This window comes from Sander vitreus, chromosome 9, assembly GCF_031162955.1.
Source record: "Sander vitreus isolate 19-12246 chromosome 9, sanVit1, whole genome shotgun sequence".
In the NCBI taxonomy this organism is placed as follows: Eukaryota; Metazoa; Chordata; class Actinopteri; order Perciformes; family Percidae; genus Sander; species Sander vitreus.
The window spans coordinates 10,971,776-10,992,917 of NC_135863.1; the positions used below are offsets into that span (position 1 = coordinate 10,971,776).

The window sequence follows — 21,142 nt, forward strand, 5'->3', positions numbered from 1 at the left end:
TTCTTCACATGACTGTAAGAGTTTAAAGACCAGAGGAAAGATCTCAGAAATGTGTAATTTCTTTCACTTCGGAGTAAAACGCCTCCAGCAGGACCACAGAAATGAGGTGCTGTGTTTGTTTTTCCTGCAGCGGCATCAGAGTGAGACTTCCTTGCTCCTTTGGGCAAAGCAGCAAGCAGGGGATGGAGAGAGTGAAGGTAGTGAGAGCTTATCAAAGTGATCTGAGCCAAAAAAAAAAAAAAAACCTTCACTGCAAGGAATGTAACCAACATCTGCTGATCCCATTACTGACACACACACAGACAGACAGAAAAAGTCCAATGCATTTGTAATCATGAACCTGTAAACATGGAAAGTTGTAAAATCCGTACTGGATCTGCAGTCTGTTTTCAGTTTATATATAAAACTACAAAACTTCTTTTTCTGTGCTACTTTAATTTATATTCATTCAGATATCAGAGGCTAATTAAAGGGAAACAGTGTATCTTTGTGAACCTTTTGTAAAACCAGTTTCACAGATAGAAAATATTGATTACTGTGTAATGCAGCATGCCAAACACAAAGTTTACAATGTGTTTAAAAAGTACAGTGATAAATCACAAATTAGTAACTTATTAAAGCAAATCATTTGTGGTTCAATAATAATAAGTTTAAACTTGAACTGATCTAGAAAGTGTTATCCAGTGTGGAGAACAGTGTGTGTGTGTGTGTGTGTGTGTGTGTGTGTGTGTGTGTGTGTGTGTGTGTGTGTGTGTGTGTGTGTGTGTGTGTGTGGCGAAGTTCTCCTGCAGTGAAAGTACGAAGATGATAATAAAAAAGACACATAAACAAGCCAGCATGTGAATTAACAACCAACTGACAAAAACTCTAACTCTATCTAACTACCAGCAAGACCAACCAACCAACCAACCAACCAACCAACCATCTAACAAAAACAAAATGAAGGCAAAGTTCTCCCAAAAATGAAGCACTATGATATTAACAGAAAACAGAGGTTGGGTTGATGCATGTATTATATGTGGGGGTGTAATGTGTAGCAATCCTGTTACTTGGACTTGCCCAAATAGTGGTTTGCAGAGGAGTTTTATGGATGAGGATGTAAGCCAGGGAGGGAAGGTGGAGGGGAGGGGGTATAAAGAAAGACTGGTACCAGGTTTGCAGGAAGAGCGCTGAGTCAGAATGGAGAAGAGAGAGAAGAAGCTGTACTTGAACAGTCTGTCAGGATTTGTTAACACAGATTCAACCATGCTGTGGTTTCTGGTGCTGAACTGTGTGCTCTGCATGGGAGGACACGCTGCAGCGGGACAGCGAGGTGAGATCTTTTTAAATAAATGTTGTAGTTATTGGGCTATGCAGGTGGGAAACAATAAGGTGGAACTTAATTGTTCTTTTTGGGAAATCAGAGGTTTGCCAGAAAAGCACTGATCAATTAAAGTTGCCACTGGCATTCCCCACTATCATTATTCACTCCAATATAGTATAGAATTTGTGAAAACGGAGAAATAGTAAAAGCAAAATGTCTAACATGGATGAGAAAATAAATGTTAGTAAGGTTTGAAACTTGAATTAGAATGTATGTTGTTTTTCATTTCTTTTTTTATACCTCATAATGTAAATTAATAAATATAAACTAGTGGAGGATTCAGAAAAGTTTGAGTTTCCGTGCAAAGCCTTTCTGAGTACACATCTGTACTTGCACACAATAAGGAAAAACAATCACTGAGAGCTTTCTGTTGCAGAAAAAAGAAAAGAAAAAAAGTCTTATTTACCTCTCTATTAGCAGTGAGAGTGATTTATCTCTAGTATCTTTTCTTTCTGCTGTGGAATCCATTCAGTAAACAGAGTTGCTGCTAATGGGAATACCATATTTCCTGCGCTTTACTCTCAGGAGGTTTCTACCCTCGTACAGGGGGATGGGGTGGTGTGGGTAGGAGGTGAGGTCTTCGGGTCAATTAGTACAAGCAGCATGTTGCGTCAGCATCTGACCACACCGGGGCATCCCATCCTGTTTTAAGATAAGCTTCATGAACCAGTCTTACACAGAATCTATGTTTTGTTTTGTATTCCAAATAATGTGTAAGTGAAAGTGCCTAATCAATGCTTTATTTTAACAATGTATTAAATGACAACGTCAAAGGGATCACTCATAGTAATGAACTTAACTTGAAAGAGAGTTACCATCTTAATCTGCAGCTCACCTCGGCTTTACAGCACTTTATAATGAGTTTCAGCTCATTGTAACTGTCCGGCCCACAACTTTACTGTTTTGGTTCACTCTCACGCTCGATGGTGTTTTAAGCCCCCAACATCTCTTAAAACACTGATAAACTACGACAAACAATTGTGTTTTTTTGTGTACGTTTTTGTCTCCCAGCTAATCCCACTGCAGAACTTTAGTTAGAGGACAGAGATATTTTCAGTCTTGCTATTTAGTGCCACCAGAGTTCAAATGGCATAATATTCTCCTGAACAACTGAACCAATTTTTTTACACTCTTGTTTCAAAGATAATCTTTTTAGCATCTCTGCGTTGTAGAATAGTTGAAAGTAGGGATGCACGGAATCAAAATATTTGGGGTTCGGCCGAATACCGAATCCACTGGTTAAGATTCTGCCGAATCCAAAACCGAATACCGAATCCTACTCTCATCCTCAGTCCATTAACACAGTAAACACATTAATCCATCCATCCATCCATCTTCATCCGCTTATCCGGGGTCGGGTCGCGGGGGTAGCAGCTCCAGCAGGGGACCCCAAACTTCCCTTTCCCAGGCCACATTAACCAGCTCCGACTGGGGGATCCCGAGGCGTTCCCAGGCCAGGTTAGAGATATAATCCCTCCACCTAGTCCTGGGTCTCCCCCGAGGCCTCCTCCCAGCTGGACGTGCCTGGAACACCTCCCTAGGGAGGCGCCCAGGGGGCATCCTTACCAGATGCCCGAACCACCTCAACTGGCTCCTTTCGACGCAAAGGAGCAGCGGCTCTACTCCGAGCTCCTCACGGATAACTGAGCTTCTCACCCTATCTCTAAGGGAGACGCCAGCTACCCTCCTGAGGAAACCCATTTCGGCCGCTTGTACCCTGGATCTTGTTCTTTCGGTCATGACCCAGCCTTCATGACCATAGGTGAGGGTAGGAACAAAAATTGACCGGTAGATTGAGAGCTTTGCCTTCTGGCTCAGCTCTCTTTTCGTCACAACGGTGCGATAGTAATACCGCACCTGCTGTGCCGATTCTCCGAACAATCTCCCGCTCCATTGTCCCCTCACTCGCGAACAAGACCCCAAGGTACTTGAACTCCTTCACTTGGGGTAAGGACTCATTCCCTACCTGGAGAAGGCACTCCATCGGTTTCCTGCTGAGAACCATGGCCTCCGATTTAGAGGTGCTGATCCTCATCCCAGCCGCTTCACACTCGGCTGCGAACCGATCCAGTGAGTGCTGAAGGTCACAGGCTGATGATGCCATCAGGACCACATCATCTGCAAAAAGCAGCGATGAGATCCCCAGCCCACCGAACTGCAACCCCTCTCCACCCCGACTACGCCTCGATATCCTGTCCATAAATACTACAAACAGGATTGGTGACAAAGCGCAGCCCTGGCGGAGGCCAACTCTCACCTGAAACGAGTCCGACTTACTGCCGAGAACCCGGACACAGCTCTCGCTTTAGTCGTACAGAGATTGGATGGCCCTGAGAAGGGACCCCTCACCCCGTACTCCCGCAGCACCTCCACAGTATCTCCCGGGGCACCCGGTCATACGCCTTCTCCAGATCCACAAAACACATGTAGACTGGTTGGGCATACTCCCAGGCTCCCTCCAGGATCCTTGCGAGAGTAAAGATCTGGTCCGTTGTTCCACGACCAGGACGGAATCCGCATTGTTCCTCTTCAACCTGAGATTCGACTATCGACCGAACCCTCCTTTCCAGCACCTTGGAGTAGACTTTACCGGGGAGGCTGAGAAGTGTGATACCCCTGTAATTGGCACACACCCTCTGGTCCCCCTTTTTAAAAAGGGGAACCACCACCCCGGTCTGCCACTCCTTAGGCACCGTCGCAGACTTCCACGCAATGTTGAAGAGGCGTGTCAACCAAGACAACCCCTCCACACCCAGAGCTTTAAGCATTTCTGGACGGATCTCATCAATTCCTGGGGCTTTGCCACTGTGGAGTTGTTTAACTACCTCAGCAACCTCCACCAGTGAAATTGATGCCAATCCCCCCTCATCCTCCAGCTCTGCCTCTACCAAAGTGCTCCTTCCATCGCCCTATTACCTCCTCAGTTGAGGTCAACAGCATCCCATCCTTACTGTACACAGCTTGGATGGTTCTCCGCTTCCCCCTCCTGAGGTGGCGAACGGTTTTCCAGAAGCACCTTGGTGCCGACCGAAAGTCCTTCTCCATGTCTTCTCCGAACTTCTCCCACACACGCTGCTTTGCCTCTTTCACGGCAGAGGCTGCAGCCCTTCGGGCCCTTCGGGACCTTGCAACTGTCTCCGGAGTCGTCTGGGATAACATATCCCGGAAAGACTCCTTCAGTTGGACGGCTTCCCTGACCACCGGTGTCCACCACGGTGTTCGTGGGTTACCGCCCCTTGAGGCACCTAAGACCCTAAGACCACAGCTCCTCACCGCAGCTTCAGCAATGGAAACTTTGAACATTGTCCAGTCGGGTTCAATGCCCCCAGCCTCCACAGGGATGCCCGAAAAGCTCCGCCGGAGGTGTGAGTTGAAAGTCTGTCGGACAGGGGCCTCCTCCAGACGTTCCCAATTTACCCGCACTACCCGTTTGGGCTTACCAGGTCTGTCCAGAGTCTTCCCCCCACCCCCTGACCCAACTCACCACCAGATGGTGATCGGTTGACAGCTCCGCCCCTCTCTTCACCCGAGTGTCCAAAACATACGGCCTCAGATCAGATGAAACGATTATAAAATCGATCATTGACCTTTGGCCTAGGGTGCTCTGGTATCAAGTACACTTATGAGCATCCCTATGTTCGAACATGGTGTTCGTTATAGACAATCCATGACTAGCACAGAAGTCCAACAACAAACAACCACTCTGGTTTAGATCAGGGAGGCCGTTCCTCCCAATCACGCCTCTCCATGTGTCTCCATCATTACCCACGTGCGCGTTGAAGTCCCCCCAGCAGAACTATGGAGTCCCCGACTGGAGCCCCATGCAGGACTTCACTCAAGGTATCCAAGAAGGCCGAATACTCCGAACTCTTGTTTGGTGCATATGCACAAACAACAGTCAGAGTTTTTCCCCCCCCCCACAACCTCGCAGGCGTAGGGAGGCGACCCTCTCGTCCACCGGGTTAAACTCCAACGTAGCGGTGCTCAGCCGGGGGCTTGTGAGTATCCCCACACCCGCCTGGCGCCTCACACCCTGGGCAACTCCGGAGAAGAAAAGAGTCCAACCCCTATCCAGGAGTATGGTTCCAGAACCAAGACTGTGCGTAGAGGTAAGCCCCACCAGATCTAACCGGTAGCGCTCCACCTCCCGCACAAGTTCCGGCTCCTTCCCCCACAGAGAGGTGACATTCCATGTCCCCAGAGCCAGCCTCTGCTGCCCGGGTCTGGTCCGTCGAGGCCCCTGACCTTCACTGCCACCCATGTGGCAGCGCACCCGACCCCAGCGGTTCCTCCCACAGGTGGTGGGCCCATGGGATGGTAAACACATTAATGAAGTAAACAAATGGTTAACACAAGTTTTTAGTTGTGACTGTCCTTCATTTGCTGTACCTGAAGTTGCTGCATTTTGGCTGCTATCTGTAGATTCCTTCATGCACAACTCGTATTCTTTCGGATGTTTCATACGCAAATGTTGTAACAGCGGCGGTGTTGTGTATTGTTTAGGGTCCTTGCCACCACGAGACAAATCGGCATTGCAAATTGAACATGTAGCTCGACTTGAATCGCCTTTTTTTGACTGAAAGTACTGCCAAACAACACTTTTTCTGCTCACGAGTTCCATTTTCACTTTCTGACAGCCTACTGCATTGAACGGTCCAACTATGTAAATACTTTCCCGTAATCAACGGCGGCGTTATTACGTCGACCAGCGTAGCGCGCATAGGGTTTGGTTCGATGGAAAATAATTCTAAGGTTCGGCAGAAACCGAACTCCGTCAAAAAGCCCAATATTCGGCCGAATCCGAAGCCAAATCCTGGATTCGGTGCATCCCTAGTTGAAAGACATTGGAGAGAAGACAATCTGCATTGAAAATCCAGATCAAAACTTTCAACAAAAAAGACACCCGCCGAGTTTAGTTCCTGTTAGCAGACAAGTTTGAAAAATGTTTCTTCCAGTAAATCTAGTATCAGTTCATATATGGAAAATCAATTTAGCAGCTGCAATCAAAGCATCTCTCACTCCAGTGAATGCGTGGGTGGTGGATACAAACGAGGCCTGCGGTGGCTGAGTAACGTCAGGTATTAGACTTTGGTATTCGACAGACAGTGGATCATGTTGTACAGGAGGACATGTGTGTTGTTCCCCCCCCACATGTCCATATTTGCTCCTCAGTGAGCTTCTGGTGCCAGATGTTGAGCCAACAGAAAGACTAATGAGGTCTTCAGCTAAAAATACAAACCTTAATCAGTTTATTTTTCCGTTTCATTAAACTGGTAATCTGCATATTGTACACACACACACACACACACACACACACACACACACACACACACACACACACACACACAGTTTACATACCTCTGCTATGAGATTATCTGGACCTTCATCAGTGCCTCTGTCTCGTAGGCTTTTATTTGGAGCAGGTCACGGTCTTGTCCAAGTTGTTGTTCTTCTTTATTTGTTATACAGACCACATTGGACCACATGGGTGTATCGCTTGAAATGGTTGTAATGATGTTTTTTTCTTTTCAGATGGAGAAATTATCAGTCAGATTAAAATGACGAACCTTGCACTGGCTGAGATTAAAGAGCTTCTGAAACAACAGGTAAACCAGTTTTACAGCAAGTATGAAGTCAATGTGCATCTATTCATATTGCTGATGATCTATATTTTGTGTAACTGAACACAACGCACACATACAGGGTAGCTAATAGGATCATTTGTGTTGATAAAGATCATACTGAAAAAGATGAACGTTAAACCGACCATTTTTCGTTAGAATCAGATGCATTTAAAATGTGAAAAAATAAAACTGGACGGTTGATTAGATTCAGATTGATAGGGTCAGGACGTCGTACAAACGTTTGATTTATTGTATTTTCCAGATAAAAGAAATAGTTTTCCTGAAGAACACAGTGATGGAGTGTGAAGCCTGTGGTGAGTCGACCAACCAAACAGAAACTCCTATCAGTTTTACTTTCATGATTGTGTACGCAAACATTTTTCAACTGAATTTGAAGCTTTGGTTGTTTTTCAGATGATTCTATGCTGATGATGACAGCTAATTTGTGTACCGTTCAACATGGTTTTGAATAGTAGCTGAACTTTTCAAGAACTCTTCTCCTCTAGTTGTTTTTTTAGGACCATCAGGCCTGCACAGAAACATAACTTATACAAGAATAATATTGAGAAACAGTGAAACAATATTCATATATGTTGATGGGAGTTTCATATCATCATATAAAGCTAATATAATAAAGTCCGTCAGAACAAATTGGTTGAGATGACTATATAAACCTTCTCTCTCCTCAGGGATGGGAGGAATGCAGCCTCGTCCCTCTTGCGTGCCCAACCCCTGCCACCCAGGTGTGAAGTGTAAGGAGACACCTCAGGGTACAAAGTGTGGACCCTGTCCTGACGGTATGGAGGGCAACGGTACCCACTGCACAGATGTGGACGAGGTACGCAGAGATATCATACGATAGATCAATACATCGCTATGATGGTAAAATGATTAGTTTGGTTTAGGGGATTTAATTACCTTTAAGCCTTAGGGTCATTATTCAACAAAAAGAGTTTTCTCCACTCTTACTTCTGAGACCAACTCATATTACATACTTTCTCTGGAAAGCTGGCAACTGATCAAAAATGACAAATGTGACTGTGACAATATTTGATGAATGACATTCAAATCCTACACACAGGGTGTTTAAGGTATAAAACAATACAATTGATATGATAAGATACAATACGTTACAATATGTTACATTATGATATGGTTCAATCCGTATTCAATATGATACATATATTATAGGCCTACATTATGATACGATATGTCATGATATGAAAAAATATGAGTTGTGTTAGTTGTGTAACGATACATATGTTTTATGATATAGGTGAGATGAGAAAGGAGCCAGGGATTATACTTCTCTCTCTTGCTCTCTTTATTCATTATTTACAAAACCTTTTTTCACTTTTCATGTGAACAACCGAGAGAAACACTATGGATGTCTTCTGGAGACTGACATTTGATTTTTTGACGTAGTTTAGAACAAGCATAACCTGACCCCACACAGGTGCATTCATGTAATTTAGTGAACTCACGTATTTATCAGCATCGCTTCGCCCAACCTTAACCTGAGGTTATATCTCTCTTCTTCCTCAGTTCGCTAAGATATTAGAAAAACTTTTTGTTCTAAGAATGGACCACTTCATTGAAACCCACACACTATTGAGTGATCACCAATATGGTTTCAGATCCAACCGATCCAACACAATGGCAGTTATGGAATTAGTAGAGGAGATATCGACAGCAATTGAAATTTGAAATTGAAAATAGGAAATTCACAGTAGGAGTATGTATAGACCTAAAAAAAGCATTTGACACTATAGATCATGCAATATTAATGGCAAAACTAGAAAAATATGGCATAAGATATGTAGCACACAAATGGCTTAGTAACTATCTGGTTAACATACTGACAGCAGTATGTACAAATAGGTAATATTAAATCTGATTTAAAGAAAGTAACATGGGGTTCTGAGCCTTGTCAGTACTCGGTCCAAAACTGTTCATATTGTACATAAATGATATCTGTAATGTGTCCAAATTGTTGAAATATGTGTTGTTTGCTGATGATACAAATTTATTTTGCTCTGGTGATGACCTGCGGTTGCTTTCGGATACAGCGGAGAAAGAGCTGGAAGACTTAAAAAGATGGTTTGATATTAATAAGTTGTCTTTGAATAAAAAAAAAACTAAGTTCATGATATTTGGAAATAAAAAAATCAATCATGAAGTAAATATCATGATAGAAAATGTGGAAATAGAAAGAGTCTATGAAAGCAAATTCTTAGGAGTGATTATAGACCACAAATTATGCTGTAAACCACATATCAAACAAGTGAAAACTAAAGTATCAATGTCCATTGCAATATTACATAAAACAAAAGATGTGCTCAATTCAAAGTCACTACATATATTGTACAGTTCCTTAATATTGCCATACATTACATATTGTGTGGAAATATGGGGAAACACGTACAAAACAATCACTAACCTTATTTTTATATTACAAAAGAGAGCAATATGACTCATTAACAGAGCAGAATACTTTGAACCAACAAACAGATTATTTATAAACTCACACACTTAAATTTAGAGACTTGGTGGATGCCAAAAAAATGCAAATAATGTATAAAGTCAAAAATAGAATGGTTCCAGAGTCTATCCAGAAGCAGTTTCAGATTAGAGAGAGCAAGTATGAACTGAGGGGAATGTGCATGTTCACAAAGATAAAGATTAGAACAAATGTAAAACAAAGATGTATATCAGCAAAAGGAGTAAACTTGTGGAATCTTTTAGATGACAAAGTAAAAATGTGTTACACGTTACAAAGATTTAAAACAAATACTGAAAAGTAGAATGATTAACAAATATAAAAGTGAGGCATGAATGGCAATGTGTATATGAATGGGAATGTATTTTGTTTTGTTTATTTTTTATTTTTGCACATATGTGTGATATGTATATAAATACAGAAATGAATGATAATACATTTTATATAAATTGATAATATCCTGAGGGATCTAAGAACAAAAAAAAGAATAAAATAGAATGTAAAAAGGGTAGGTGTAATAAGCAAATGCTTCAACCTACACCTTTTCGATCAGTATTGATTATAAACGAGTTAAGATGACACTGCATGAACTATGGTGACACTTTTTTTTTTTTTTACCATTTATGTTATGAAAGTGATGTTGTGTATTTATGTGATTGATTGAACTAAACTAAACTAAACTAAATATCTGCCTGAATAACTAAAAACACGTGTAGGTCTTTATTTCATTAATAAACTTCCATATGTTGACCTTAAGATGAACGTCTTGATGTGTGTTTCTGTGCCTTTGTTGTCGACAGTGTACTGTGATGCCGTGTCACATGGGCGTGCGCTGTATAAACACGTCCCCGGGTTTCCGGTGCGGTACCTGTCCTGCTGGATACACCGGCCCCCAGGTCCAGGGCGTCGGCCTTGCCTACGCCACTGCCAACAAACAGGTCAGCATCGTCGGTGAACACACAAACACACAGTTCAGCCCCTCTTAACTACTGCTTCTACTATCTACTTATACAGCAAAATAAAAAAACCAAAGGGTAATGCATTTATTACAAACACATATCTGTGATAAAATATTCTAAACTCAAGGTTCACTTACTAGCAAGTTTTTGACCATCTCCCACCACCTTCTTAAGCTAAAGCCAGTAAGTGAACCATGCATTAGTATAGGCCTATATTGTTATTTTAGTGGTAGTAGGTGTAATGGCAATGGTAGTAGTACAGGTATTGTGTAACACATTTAAATAACAAAAACATTAGTAAATCAATATTATATTGTCAATGAAGATTCATATTGATTGAAGACTCAGTCACCTACAGTAATTGCTAAGCAACATATGTAAAGGAAGTCTAAAAAAACTGTGAAAAGTATCAAGATGCTGAATTAGTAAAATATTATCATTACCGATATATTATATATTGTTGATAGTTTTTGAACCTGAGGGAGAAGAAATTTCCCCTCTGCGCCTCAACATGTTTGTCTTTGCTTCCCACCAGCTCCTTCCTAAATTTGTCACCAACACCTCCTTTCTCTCTTCTGTACATACAGCATGTCACACAGGGTGCACTGGTCTGTTTCAGCACCACCTTAATCCTCGATGCAGGACTGTCATCACTCTGCCGCACTTCATTTTTATTTTCTGCCTCTTATTACAGTCTTGACATGAAAGTCCATTAAATTATCGGATGTTTCTTTCTGTGTTTTTGTCCTATCAAGGTGTGCAAAGACATCAATGAGTGCGAAGGCCTCAACAATGGAGGCTGTGTGGAGAACTCTGTCTGTATGAACACCCCTGTGAGTAGAAACACTAGAAATTTACAATAAATCACTGACTGTCCCTTTTGTGGAAAATATGCTGGCTGCTGCTAATATAACCCTGTAGCACATACAACCCATTAGAAGGTTTATATTTTTGCAGGATCATATCACATACAGTATCATGTTCCTAAAGTGCTATATAAGGGGCCCCACCATTTCAGACATTCAATGCTCGTTAAGTTTGTTCAGGACACCCAGTGTCAGAGGGGTATGCAGCAACAATTTTGGCCCCCCCCCTCCGAAAAAAACAACAACAAGTAAATAAATAAGTGTGACGGACATCATCTATATGGGATTTAAATAATAAAGGTTTATTTTAAAGTATATCAGCCACTGTAGGTCTAGCATAATTATAAATAAGTATATTGTATATATATATATACATATATACATACACACACACATTTATATATGTATGTATATATATATATACACTTTTATATATATATATTTACCATGCAGAGATCTGAGGAGCAGTTAACCATAGTCCTCATAAATTGACCGGAGTAAAATTCCAACACAAAGAAAGCAGAAGGTAACGGACATCCGGGCAAAAAGAGTGTGATCCATCGGAATTTACGGCAGCACCAGAGCAATCCAAGAAGTGAAACGTTGTGGATATAGACTAGTATAACTGTAAAATCCAATATGGTGCATCATAGTTTCTCCTTCCTGCTCAATGCAGTGTTTGGACGTTCTATCAAAAATAATAATGTAGGAATGTAGACGTTCGCCCTAATCAGTGAAATAATGGGTCTGTTTCCCCTGTGTGTCATCAGGGCTTGTTCAGGTGTGGTCCCTGTAAGACGGGCTACGTTGGGGACCAGCGGCGTGGCTGTAAGCCGGAGAGAGCCTGTGGGAACGGCCAACCCAACCCCTGTCACGCCAGCGCTGAGTGCATTGTCCATCGAGAGGGTAAAATTGAGTGTCAGGTGAATAAATTAAAACGCTCTGCCCCATGTTCTGAGTTCATACTTCTCGGAGCAAAAGTGGGAAGTTTCACACTGTAGCAACCCCAAGTAGGAGTGAGGGATTTACATTTTTTATGCTTTTAAAGTGTGACAATCTTCATTATCCACTTTTGAGTCATTAGTTTCACTGTGCGCAGTAAATCTCTCCTCCTACATTATCCATTGCTTGTGTAAAAAACTAGCAAATTGTACTTAAAGCGTAACTCTCGCCAAAATGCAACCTAGGGTCTTTTTGTGAATGTACCCGAATCAAACTTTCGTTTAAAAGCATAATTAGGACGGAAACGCCACTTTTAAGATTTACTGTATTTTCGTTTTCGGTCAAATGGACTTTTGAATGGGAGTGCTAGGGGCACTACTATGATCGCATCAAAAACGCTATTTTTAAAACACTGAGAAGGCTCAACACAACAAACTTTGCTCGAAGTATCACCAGGGGCTCTACACATGAACTCGAGCATTGAGAACATTGTTTGTGTACACAGAGTTAACTAAAAAGAAAGGTTTCAAACTACTCACTTTAGCAGTTTGTTTTTGCCAGTCAAAACGTGTCGATCTCTGAATGCAACATAACAGGGAGGAGAATAAAGATGGAAAGCTCCTGAAGCTTAGTTCCATATAAATTGTTTTGTCGTTAGTGGAAAACAATATTGACCTTGTAGTTGAAAAAGGAGCCTCATATAAGAATGACATTTCCTCCTATGGAGCCTGTTCATTCACATTCGGAGATCGACACTTTTTGACTGGCAAGATGGCGGAAAACGAAAATACGTTCAATCTTAAAAGTGGCGTTTGCGTCCTATTTATGCTTTTAAACGAAAGTTTGACTCGGGTACATTCACAAAAAGACCCTAGGTTGCATTTTGGCGAGAGTTACACTTTAATTTATTGCCACAAATATTTTGTATTAGTCAGGTAGAACTATAGAAGTTACAGTTTGTACAAAGTTGCTACACATATCATGAAGAGATCTTTGAATTATATAACTTTTGTACCAGATATTGTAAAAATCAAAGGTCTTTTTGAGCACTTAATGTCATCTGGTACTGAATGCAGTACACAACACGGCCAATGAAAAGTCTGTACAGTACATAAAACATTATCCATCCTCACAGTGTGGAGTGGGATGGGCTGGCAATGGCTACCTCTGCGGAGCAGACATTGACATTGATGGTTTCCCCGATGAGAAGCTGGCCTGTCCTGAGATGAACTGCAACAAGGTAAGTCTCCTTAGAGTCTTCATGAGAAATCTTTACTGTAAAAATGAATGACACAAAAACAGCATACATTATTCACAGGTGTTATGCAGATGTGGTAATATACTGTATGTTGTTGTAAGTTAATTTTTGTTGCCAGATACTGACTGAATTCTTTTTTAAGGCTGTGGTTTGGGGTTTGAAATGCATTTGAAAAACAACAATTTGACCATCATGGTCAGTTCTTAAATGTAAGCACACTCTCCATGGTGGGAGAAACTGGTCCATAACACTGTATAACAGACACCGTTATTCATTTTGTTAGATCTGATTTTAGTCTATTTTAACTTTTCTTTTTAGGATAATTGTCTCACTGTTCCCAACTCTGGTCAAGAAGATGCTGACCTTGATGGAATTGGAGACGCCTGTGATGAGGATGCAGATGGGGATGGGATCCTCAACATGCAGGTTCATGCATAAAAGACAGCGATGGGATATAAAAATCATTTAAAAGACATAAAAAACCAATGAAAATCCTGAGTACATCTATGTTTTTGTACTTCTTTACAGGATAACTGCGTGTTGGTGCCTAACGTGGACCAGAGGAACGTTGATGAGGACGACTTTGGCGACGCCTGCGACAACTGTCGCGCCATCAAAAACAATGACCAAAAAGACACAGATGTGGACAAATTCGGTGATGAGTGTGATGAAGACATAGATGGGGATGGTTAGTGTTCTACATGTCTTTTACACACTGTCCCTTCAATATGGATTTGTTCATACATTAGGTATAGATGTTTTGAGTTATAAACAGTAGGTTTAAAGCTGCAAATTCACCGTAGGCTACCAATATGTTGTAAAGAGGCCTGCAATGTGGGTACAGCTAAATTAAGGCTATATATTAAAAAACAGAAAAGACAAAGCTTTAACAGAGTTGGCAGGGGAATATTATAAGTCACTTAATCATTCACTGGTTCCTACTTTAATTTCAGGAATCCTCAATCACTTGGATAACTGCAAAAGGGTTCCCAATGCTGACCAGAAAGATCGCGATGGAGACAAAGTGGGAGACGCCTGCGACAGCTGTCCTTATATTCCAAACCCTGACCAGGTCAGAAATCTCTTTTTCATGTTTTAAGCTGGCTCTGCAAGCAAAAAAATGTCTGGTAAGCCAAAGTACATACAGTTTTAACCCTTCAGACAGAGTACAAAAAAATGTACAGCACAAATAGGAAATGCCAAGTAAGGTAAAGTGGAGATTGCAACTTGTAAACAACTTAAACGATTTAAATGACAGATGCCTTGTAACAACTCCATTTTTTACTTCAAATAATAATAAAAAAAAATGACCACCTTTTCCAACTGAGCTACATTAAAACACACACTGAAATCTCTGTTGTAACTTTGAAAAATAGCTTGTGTTCATGAAGTACCCTATCCCTCAAAGTAATTCGCTGATTGAGGAAGCAGTTTTTCAGGAACTTTAAGAGCAAAGACACGATAAAGAGTTTTTTTTTATCACTAAGAACACTGACCAATTAGAAGTTAAAAAACAACAACTTAACAGCAGCAGAAAATCTTGTTTTGACTTTATTCACTTTCACACTATAATCCATTTCCTGTTTCTCAGACGGATGTGGACAACGACTTGATTGGAGACCCCTGTGACACCAACAAGGACAGGTACTCTGTGACATCATCAGTCACATCACATATATTTATTGTGAATTATCTGTGTAACGAGTGTACTGGAGATCAAAATCTGCACATGAATGGCAGTAAAAGTCTCTCTTGTGCAGTGACGGAGACGGTCACCAAGACTCCCGGGACAACTGTCCAGCTGTCATCAACAGCTCCCAGCTGGACACCGACAAGGACGGCTTGGGAGACGAGTGTGATGATGACGATGATAACGACGGCATCCCAGACCTGCTGCCACCTGGTCCGGATAACTGCCGTCTGATCCCCAACCCTCTGCAGGAGGACTCTAATGGTGGGTTATGGCCCTGTCTACATCTAGTAAATAACTAGTCTATATCCACGACGTTCCTGCCGGATCACGCTCTTTTCGCCCGGATGTCCGTTACCTTCTGCTTTCTTTGTGTTGGAATTCTAAACTCCGGTGGATTTATGAGGACTATGGTTAACTGCTCCTCAGATCTCTGCAGGATAAATAGAGACAGCTAGCTGAACTATCTGTTCAATCTGAGTTTTCTGTTGCACGACTAAAACAACTTTTGAACGTACACATGTTCCACCGAAACAAGTTCCTTCCCGAGGCTTGTTTGCAGCAGCACCGTGTCTCTGTCGGGCGCTTGGTGCTGCCCATGATGATTGTGATTAGTTTAAAGAAATGCCAATAAACCAGAGCAAGTTTTTCTCCCATTCTGAAAGGCTGTGTGGACTAGCCAGACACTCCTGTGGAGGAAAGTCTGGCAAAGTGAAACTAGTAAATAACAAATGAAGAAAAGCTTTTGTTCCTAAGACAGTCTTTATATTTATCTTCTCAGGTGATGGTGTGGGCAACATATGCGAGAAGGATTTTGACAACGACACTATCATCGACACCATCGATGTTTGTCCAGAAAACGCTGAGGTCACCCTCACCGACTTCAGGGAGTACCAGACCGTCGTTTTAGACCCGGAGGGAGACGCACAGATCGACCCCAACTGGGTGGTGCTGAACCAGGTTAAGTGACTTGTTTGTTTCTGTATTTTTTGTGTCCAAAAACACTAAACATCTTCTTGATCTGATTAAATTTCTCTTAAAGCCACTCTTTTGTCTGTGCAGGGAAGAGAGATTGTCCAGACTATGAACAGTGATCCTGGGTTGGCTGTTGGTAAGAGCATTATATCTGCTTTTTAAAGGAAATGTGCAACATTTTGGGAAATTGGCATTACCTCTCAAAGTTGTCGATGGTACTAACAGAACCGCTTCATTCCATCCTGTTTTTTGATACTTCTCTGTTGAGGTACCTAGCACATTGATCTGATACTAAAAGGTAGAGCTAGAAACACTGCAGTCTGCGACTGGTGTAGACGTTCCTCTGCATCGTCTGGGAAGAGGAAATACAGTAAGAGCTGGATGGAGCAGTGAGGAATAAAAAGGTTTTTCAGCTTGTTTCTTGGCCCATGGCTGTCCAAGGCTATTACTATCCAGTAACAACCATGCCTACATTTAAGAGTACTCTAGTCTGGGATGGAAACGCAGAACATATCTAGTGTTTTGGTACATGTCCATACAGGTTACGTACGGTTCTAAAAGGTACAATACCGAACGTGTTTGATGGAAATGTGGCTTAAGTTTGAGAAGGAGTCATGTGCACATCAACAAAACCTCAGTGGGATGGGTGCTGGATGCAAAAAAAAAATCAATAAAATTACAATCCAAAGTACTTGGATCACAGCTCCCGTTAATTATATTAGTGATGTTTCAACCAACTGCAGGTGAAGAAGTGTATTCCTTAAAATGTCTGACTATTTAAATGTCTCCACCAGGTTACACGGCTTTCAGCGGTGTGGATTTTGAAGGGACGTTTCATGTTAACACAGTAACGGACGATGACTACGCAGGATTTATCTTCGGGTACCAGGACAGCTCCAGTTTCTACGTGGTGATGTGGAAGCAGGTGGAACAGATCTACTGGCAGGCAAACCCGTTCAGAGCCGTTGCAGAACCAGGCATCCAACTGAAGGTAGTCTACCATTCTACCACAGGGAAATGTTGCAGGAATTTAACTTTTTAGCAATTTAGTCATAAGAAATACTGGTACTACTTTCTGATAAGGCTCCATTTATAAATGATATATAATCTGTAATAAATGGCTTTAATGATGGCTAATAAATCATGTATTATTGATCTGATTATAGATCATTTGTAAGCCATTAATAAGAAAAACATTGGGTAATCAGGTTGGGAAAAATCCTCATTGGGGAGAACCTTCTAATGGACAGTTCAACCGCTTAACTTCTAGAAAAGTGACCTGCAATTAGAAATGTTAATAAACCATTAACAAAGGGTTCTTGCAATAATCCATCAAGTCTGCAGTTATGTTAATACAATGTTTATAATAACGTAATTTTATAAATTGATTTTGGTCAAGATTTACTTTTTCCGGAAGTCCAGAGTCGAAAGTTTAAATAGTTTTTAAGCCACACACAAGAGTTGCCAGGACATGCTTACTGAGGACATGAAAGATTAGTCCGGAGACTCAGACTTCTTGTCACTTGTGGTTTTTCAAAAAGGCCGTCAAGTCAAACACAGGTCCAGGTGAAAACCTGAGGAATGCCCTGTGGCACACCGGTGACACCAGTGACCAGGCCAAACTCCTGTGGAAAGATGCTCGCAATGTTGGCTGGAAGGACAAGACTTCTTACCGCTGGTTCCTCCAACACCGACCCGCAGACGGCTACATCAGGTACTAACCGAGTTCAAGAAAAACTCCAATGTCTGTGCATTCAGTTTGGTACTTCACATTTAGCCTAGCTTAGCAAACTCCCAAGACTGGAAGGTGGGGGAAACTGCTCGCCTCTACTGAAAGAGAAAAAATACATTTTCCGGCTGCTTCTAGATGGTCTTGTTTATGAACAAACGTACAAACCATGAATCAGTTTGTTGCTGTGTGATGTTCTTACGTTCTCTCTTGGTTGGCGTGCAGAGTTCGTTTCTATGAGGGTCCTCAGATGGTGGCGGACACAGGCGTCATCATAGACACCACAATGAGAGGAGGTCGACTGGGAGTCTTCTGCTTCTCCCAGGAGAACATCATCTGGGCCAACCTGCGTTATCGCTGCAACGGTATAAGAGAAGTTTCTGATTCTGAAATGAGATTTTATCTAAGCATTAATGTTTTTTTTTCTACAAATTAACACAGGTTAATTACCTTGTTATTCCAAAGCTACATCGTTATTAATTAAAAAGCATGCCTGTACATTTTACAAAAATTGAAAGACCATTCTGATTTAAGCTGGATAAAGCTAAATATGAATGCAAAATAGAGATATGAATGCAGCCACAAATGCCAAAAAGTAATTTTCCTGCTCCACGTTGAATATTTGTCCTTCGGCTGCTCAAACTGTAGCCTAAACCAAAGTTATTTCCCCTCATGTTGTTTCTCTCTGCAGACACTCTTCCTGAGGACTTTGACACCTACAGAGCCCAGCAGGTCCGGCTGGTGGCCTGATGACAACAAACGAGCCCAGGGAATTCTGGGAACCACTTTCTAAGCACAACTGGGATCAGAAAGAACATCATAAATTTGCCAAAAAGTCCAGCACGTGTTTGAAAGTTTTAACTTAACACTGTGTTTTAAACTCGTGACAGAAAAAGAAATTCAACAGCCTTAAAACCTCTTCAGAGGGGAGCATTAATATAACATGACTTGTTCGAATTGTTTAGCTGTTACCAAACAGAACTTTCTGTCATAAATAATTCAGCTACAAAATGTATATTACATTTCAATTTATACTTTTGAAAAAACTAGATTTAACTGTCACTAATGAATACATGTAGATTTCGGTAAATTATGTGCAGTATTATGTTTAATCAATAATAATGGAATATTAGCTTGTCAGACATAATTAAATGTTTAATTTGAGAGGGAGTTTTCTTTTTAATTGCAAACATGTCAGATGGATCAAGTGCGGAGAAATAATCTTAAAAACTGTTTTAAAATTGTTAGAGAAATGCAGACTATGTTGAAAATAATCAATCTTTCGTCGTGTAAAGCATCTTTAAATATCTAGAAAAGCACTCTTTAAATGAAACGTATTCATGTTAAAGCCCTGTCATATAATAGCTATACTGCAAAAAACGTCAAACATTAGATTTTAAGTAACAGACGTGACTTTTCTTTCAAACTCAACAGCTTTTAGTGGAAATCAACATTCTGAACATTTCTCAAGCATGCACATATCCAAAATAATCTTTTCAATTTTGCATTTGGAAATACAGATTACAAAATAGGAACGATAGCAAAGACAATATACAACAGGATCGAAACAGCATGCATGTCCACAGCAAACACGCTGCAATGTTGTAAAATGACATCGGACAGGTTTTTTTTTTTTTTTATCAGCATATTCTGCAAATCAAGAATGTGCAGAGAAGAAATCTGTCTTCCACATTCAATTTAATTGACATTTTTTCTTTCATCTTATAAACAAATGGTCACATAAGAAGAATCACATGGCAACAAATAAATAACTACAGATCTTTTACTACGACTTACAGGACAACAGTGATATTATGCTATTCTCACTATAAGCTTTAAGTGGAAACTAAACCGTGTTTTTCCAGAGACAGTTGTAGAGTCATTTAGAAAACCCTGTGTTATTAAAGGGACATTTTATTAAGACCTAAAACACTCTGGGAACAAGCATTAAAGACCGCCTTTAGACACAGGACTCCTGTTTGAGCTTCGCTTGTCTGCTTCTTCAGTTTGGGACACGATTTTAGCTTCACTGCTTTTTAACACAACACAAACGAAAGCTGTGCTAACAAGTAATGCAAGTCATTGGTGTCTCAGACTAAAACCAGACTATTATAAAATATACATTAAGGTGATTTGTTCATCTCATCGGTTTGGAAAATGGACTTTCGTTAGCCTGAAAGGTTTTGCTTTCCGTATTTCAGTGTTTAGCCTCAGACAGAAGGAAATGTTTCCCATGAAAGTTACATAACTCAACATAACTCTGCTGAGCAAAGAAAAAACTTTTTCCCCAAATACATGCCTTTTTATTTCCTTACTTGAATCAAAGGTGTATTAGCTGCCTAACTTGAACTCAAATCTTTGCCAGTGATAGTGTTGCTGTTAGCTAACCTTGTTAGACAAGGGAAAAAGGTATCTAATACTTTGAGTATGCACACTAGATATCCAGAGGAGTGTAAGCTTCAATGCAAGTCCATCAAAATTAAAACGTGTCTAACAACTCTACTCCAGTACAACACGCTTCATCTACCAAATGTTTTGCATGTAGGTGTTTTCTGTAGCCGGAAATGTTTGTTAGATTAAGCATGCTGTACTGGAGAAGAGTTGTTTGACATATTTTAATTTTGATGGAGTCAAATTTCTCATGTCAAAAACATGTAATATACATTTTAGAGTTGCAGTTCATTTCACAAAGTGAGACTGTATTGCAGCACCGTACAGCACTCTGTGTAGTCACGATGCACACGGCTTCATTTGAGTATTTTTGACTAACTAACTACTATCTATTGTCTCTTTAAGAACTGTGACTCGCTCAAACTGCAATTTTTCACTTGGGGGAAAAATGACCAACAAAGAAATACATTTGGAGTGCCGTTCCTTTCCAACACGAGAGCGCAAGCTGCACTGGAGTAAGCCCTTTCTAGTTTTGCATCCCCTAAAATCTTCACAGATAAAAAAAAAACAAGACAAGCCAAAATATAGTTTACAAAGGAAAATAGAGAATTCATCTTTTCTTTGACATGGAAAATATCTCCGGAGTAAACATCTGGAGTGAAACAGTCAGCATTCACATCGGGCAGAACAGTACCTGATCAAAAGTCAGGAAATCACAAATAAAGTGCAAAGCATCTAGTGGACTAAACATAGCAAAGCACAAAAAAACAAAACAAATAGAAAAAAACAGAATTACACTTTACACAGTCCAAAACCTGACATGATAGGCAACAACATAAAACATA

At 40.9% G+C, this 21,142-nt stretch overlaps 1 protein-coding gene across 1 annotated transcript; it reads left to right on the forward strand.

Annotated features, from left to right (window-relative positions):
* Nucleotides 1-1,117: 1,117 nt before the first annotated feature.
* comp (cartilage oligomeric matrix protein) lies at nt 1,118-18,656 on the forward strand. The gene is made up of 19 exons (XM_078259915.1): nt 1,118-1,312; nt 6,896-6,969; nt 7,250-7,301; nt 7,677-7,825; nt 10,288-10,425; nt 11,202-11,279; nt 12,083-12,235; nt 13,390-13,494; nt 13,831-13,938; nt 14,041-14,200; nt 14,466-14,584; nt 15,104-15,156; nt 15,273-15,466; nt 15,984-16,162; nt 16,265-16,313; nt 16,972-17,168; nt 17,719-17,891; nt 18,132-18,271; nt 18,598-18,656. The coding sequence occupies exons 1-19, from the start codon at nt 1,180-1,182 to the stop codon at nt 18,654-18,656; spliced, it is 2,313 nt and encodes a 770-aa protein (XP_078116041.1). The 5' UTR covers nt 1,118-1,179.
* The last annotated feature ends 2,486 nt before the right edge of the window (nt 18,657-21,142 follow it).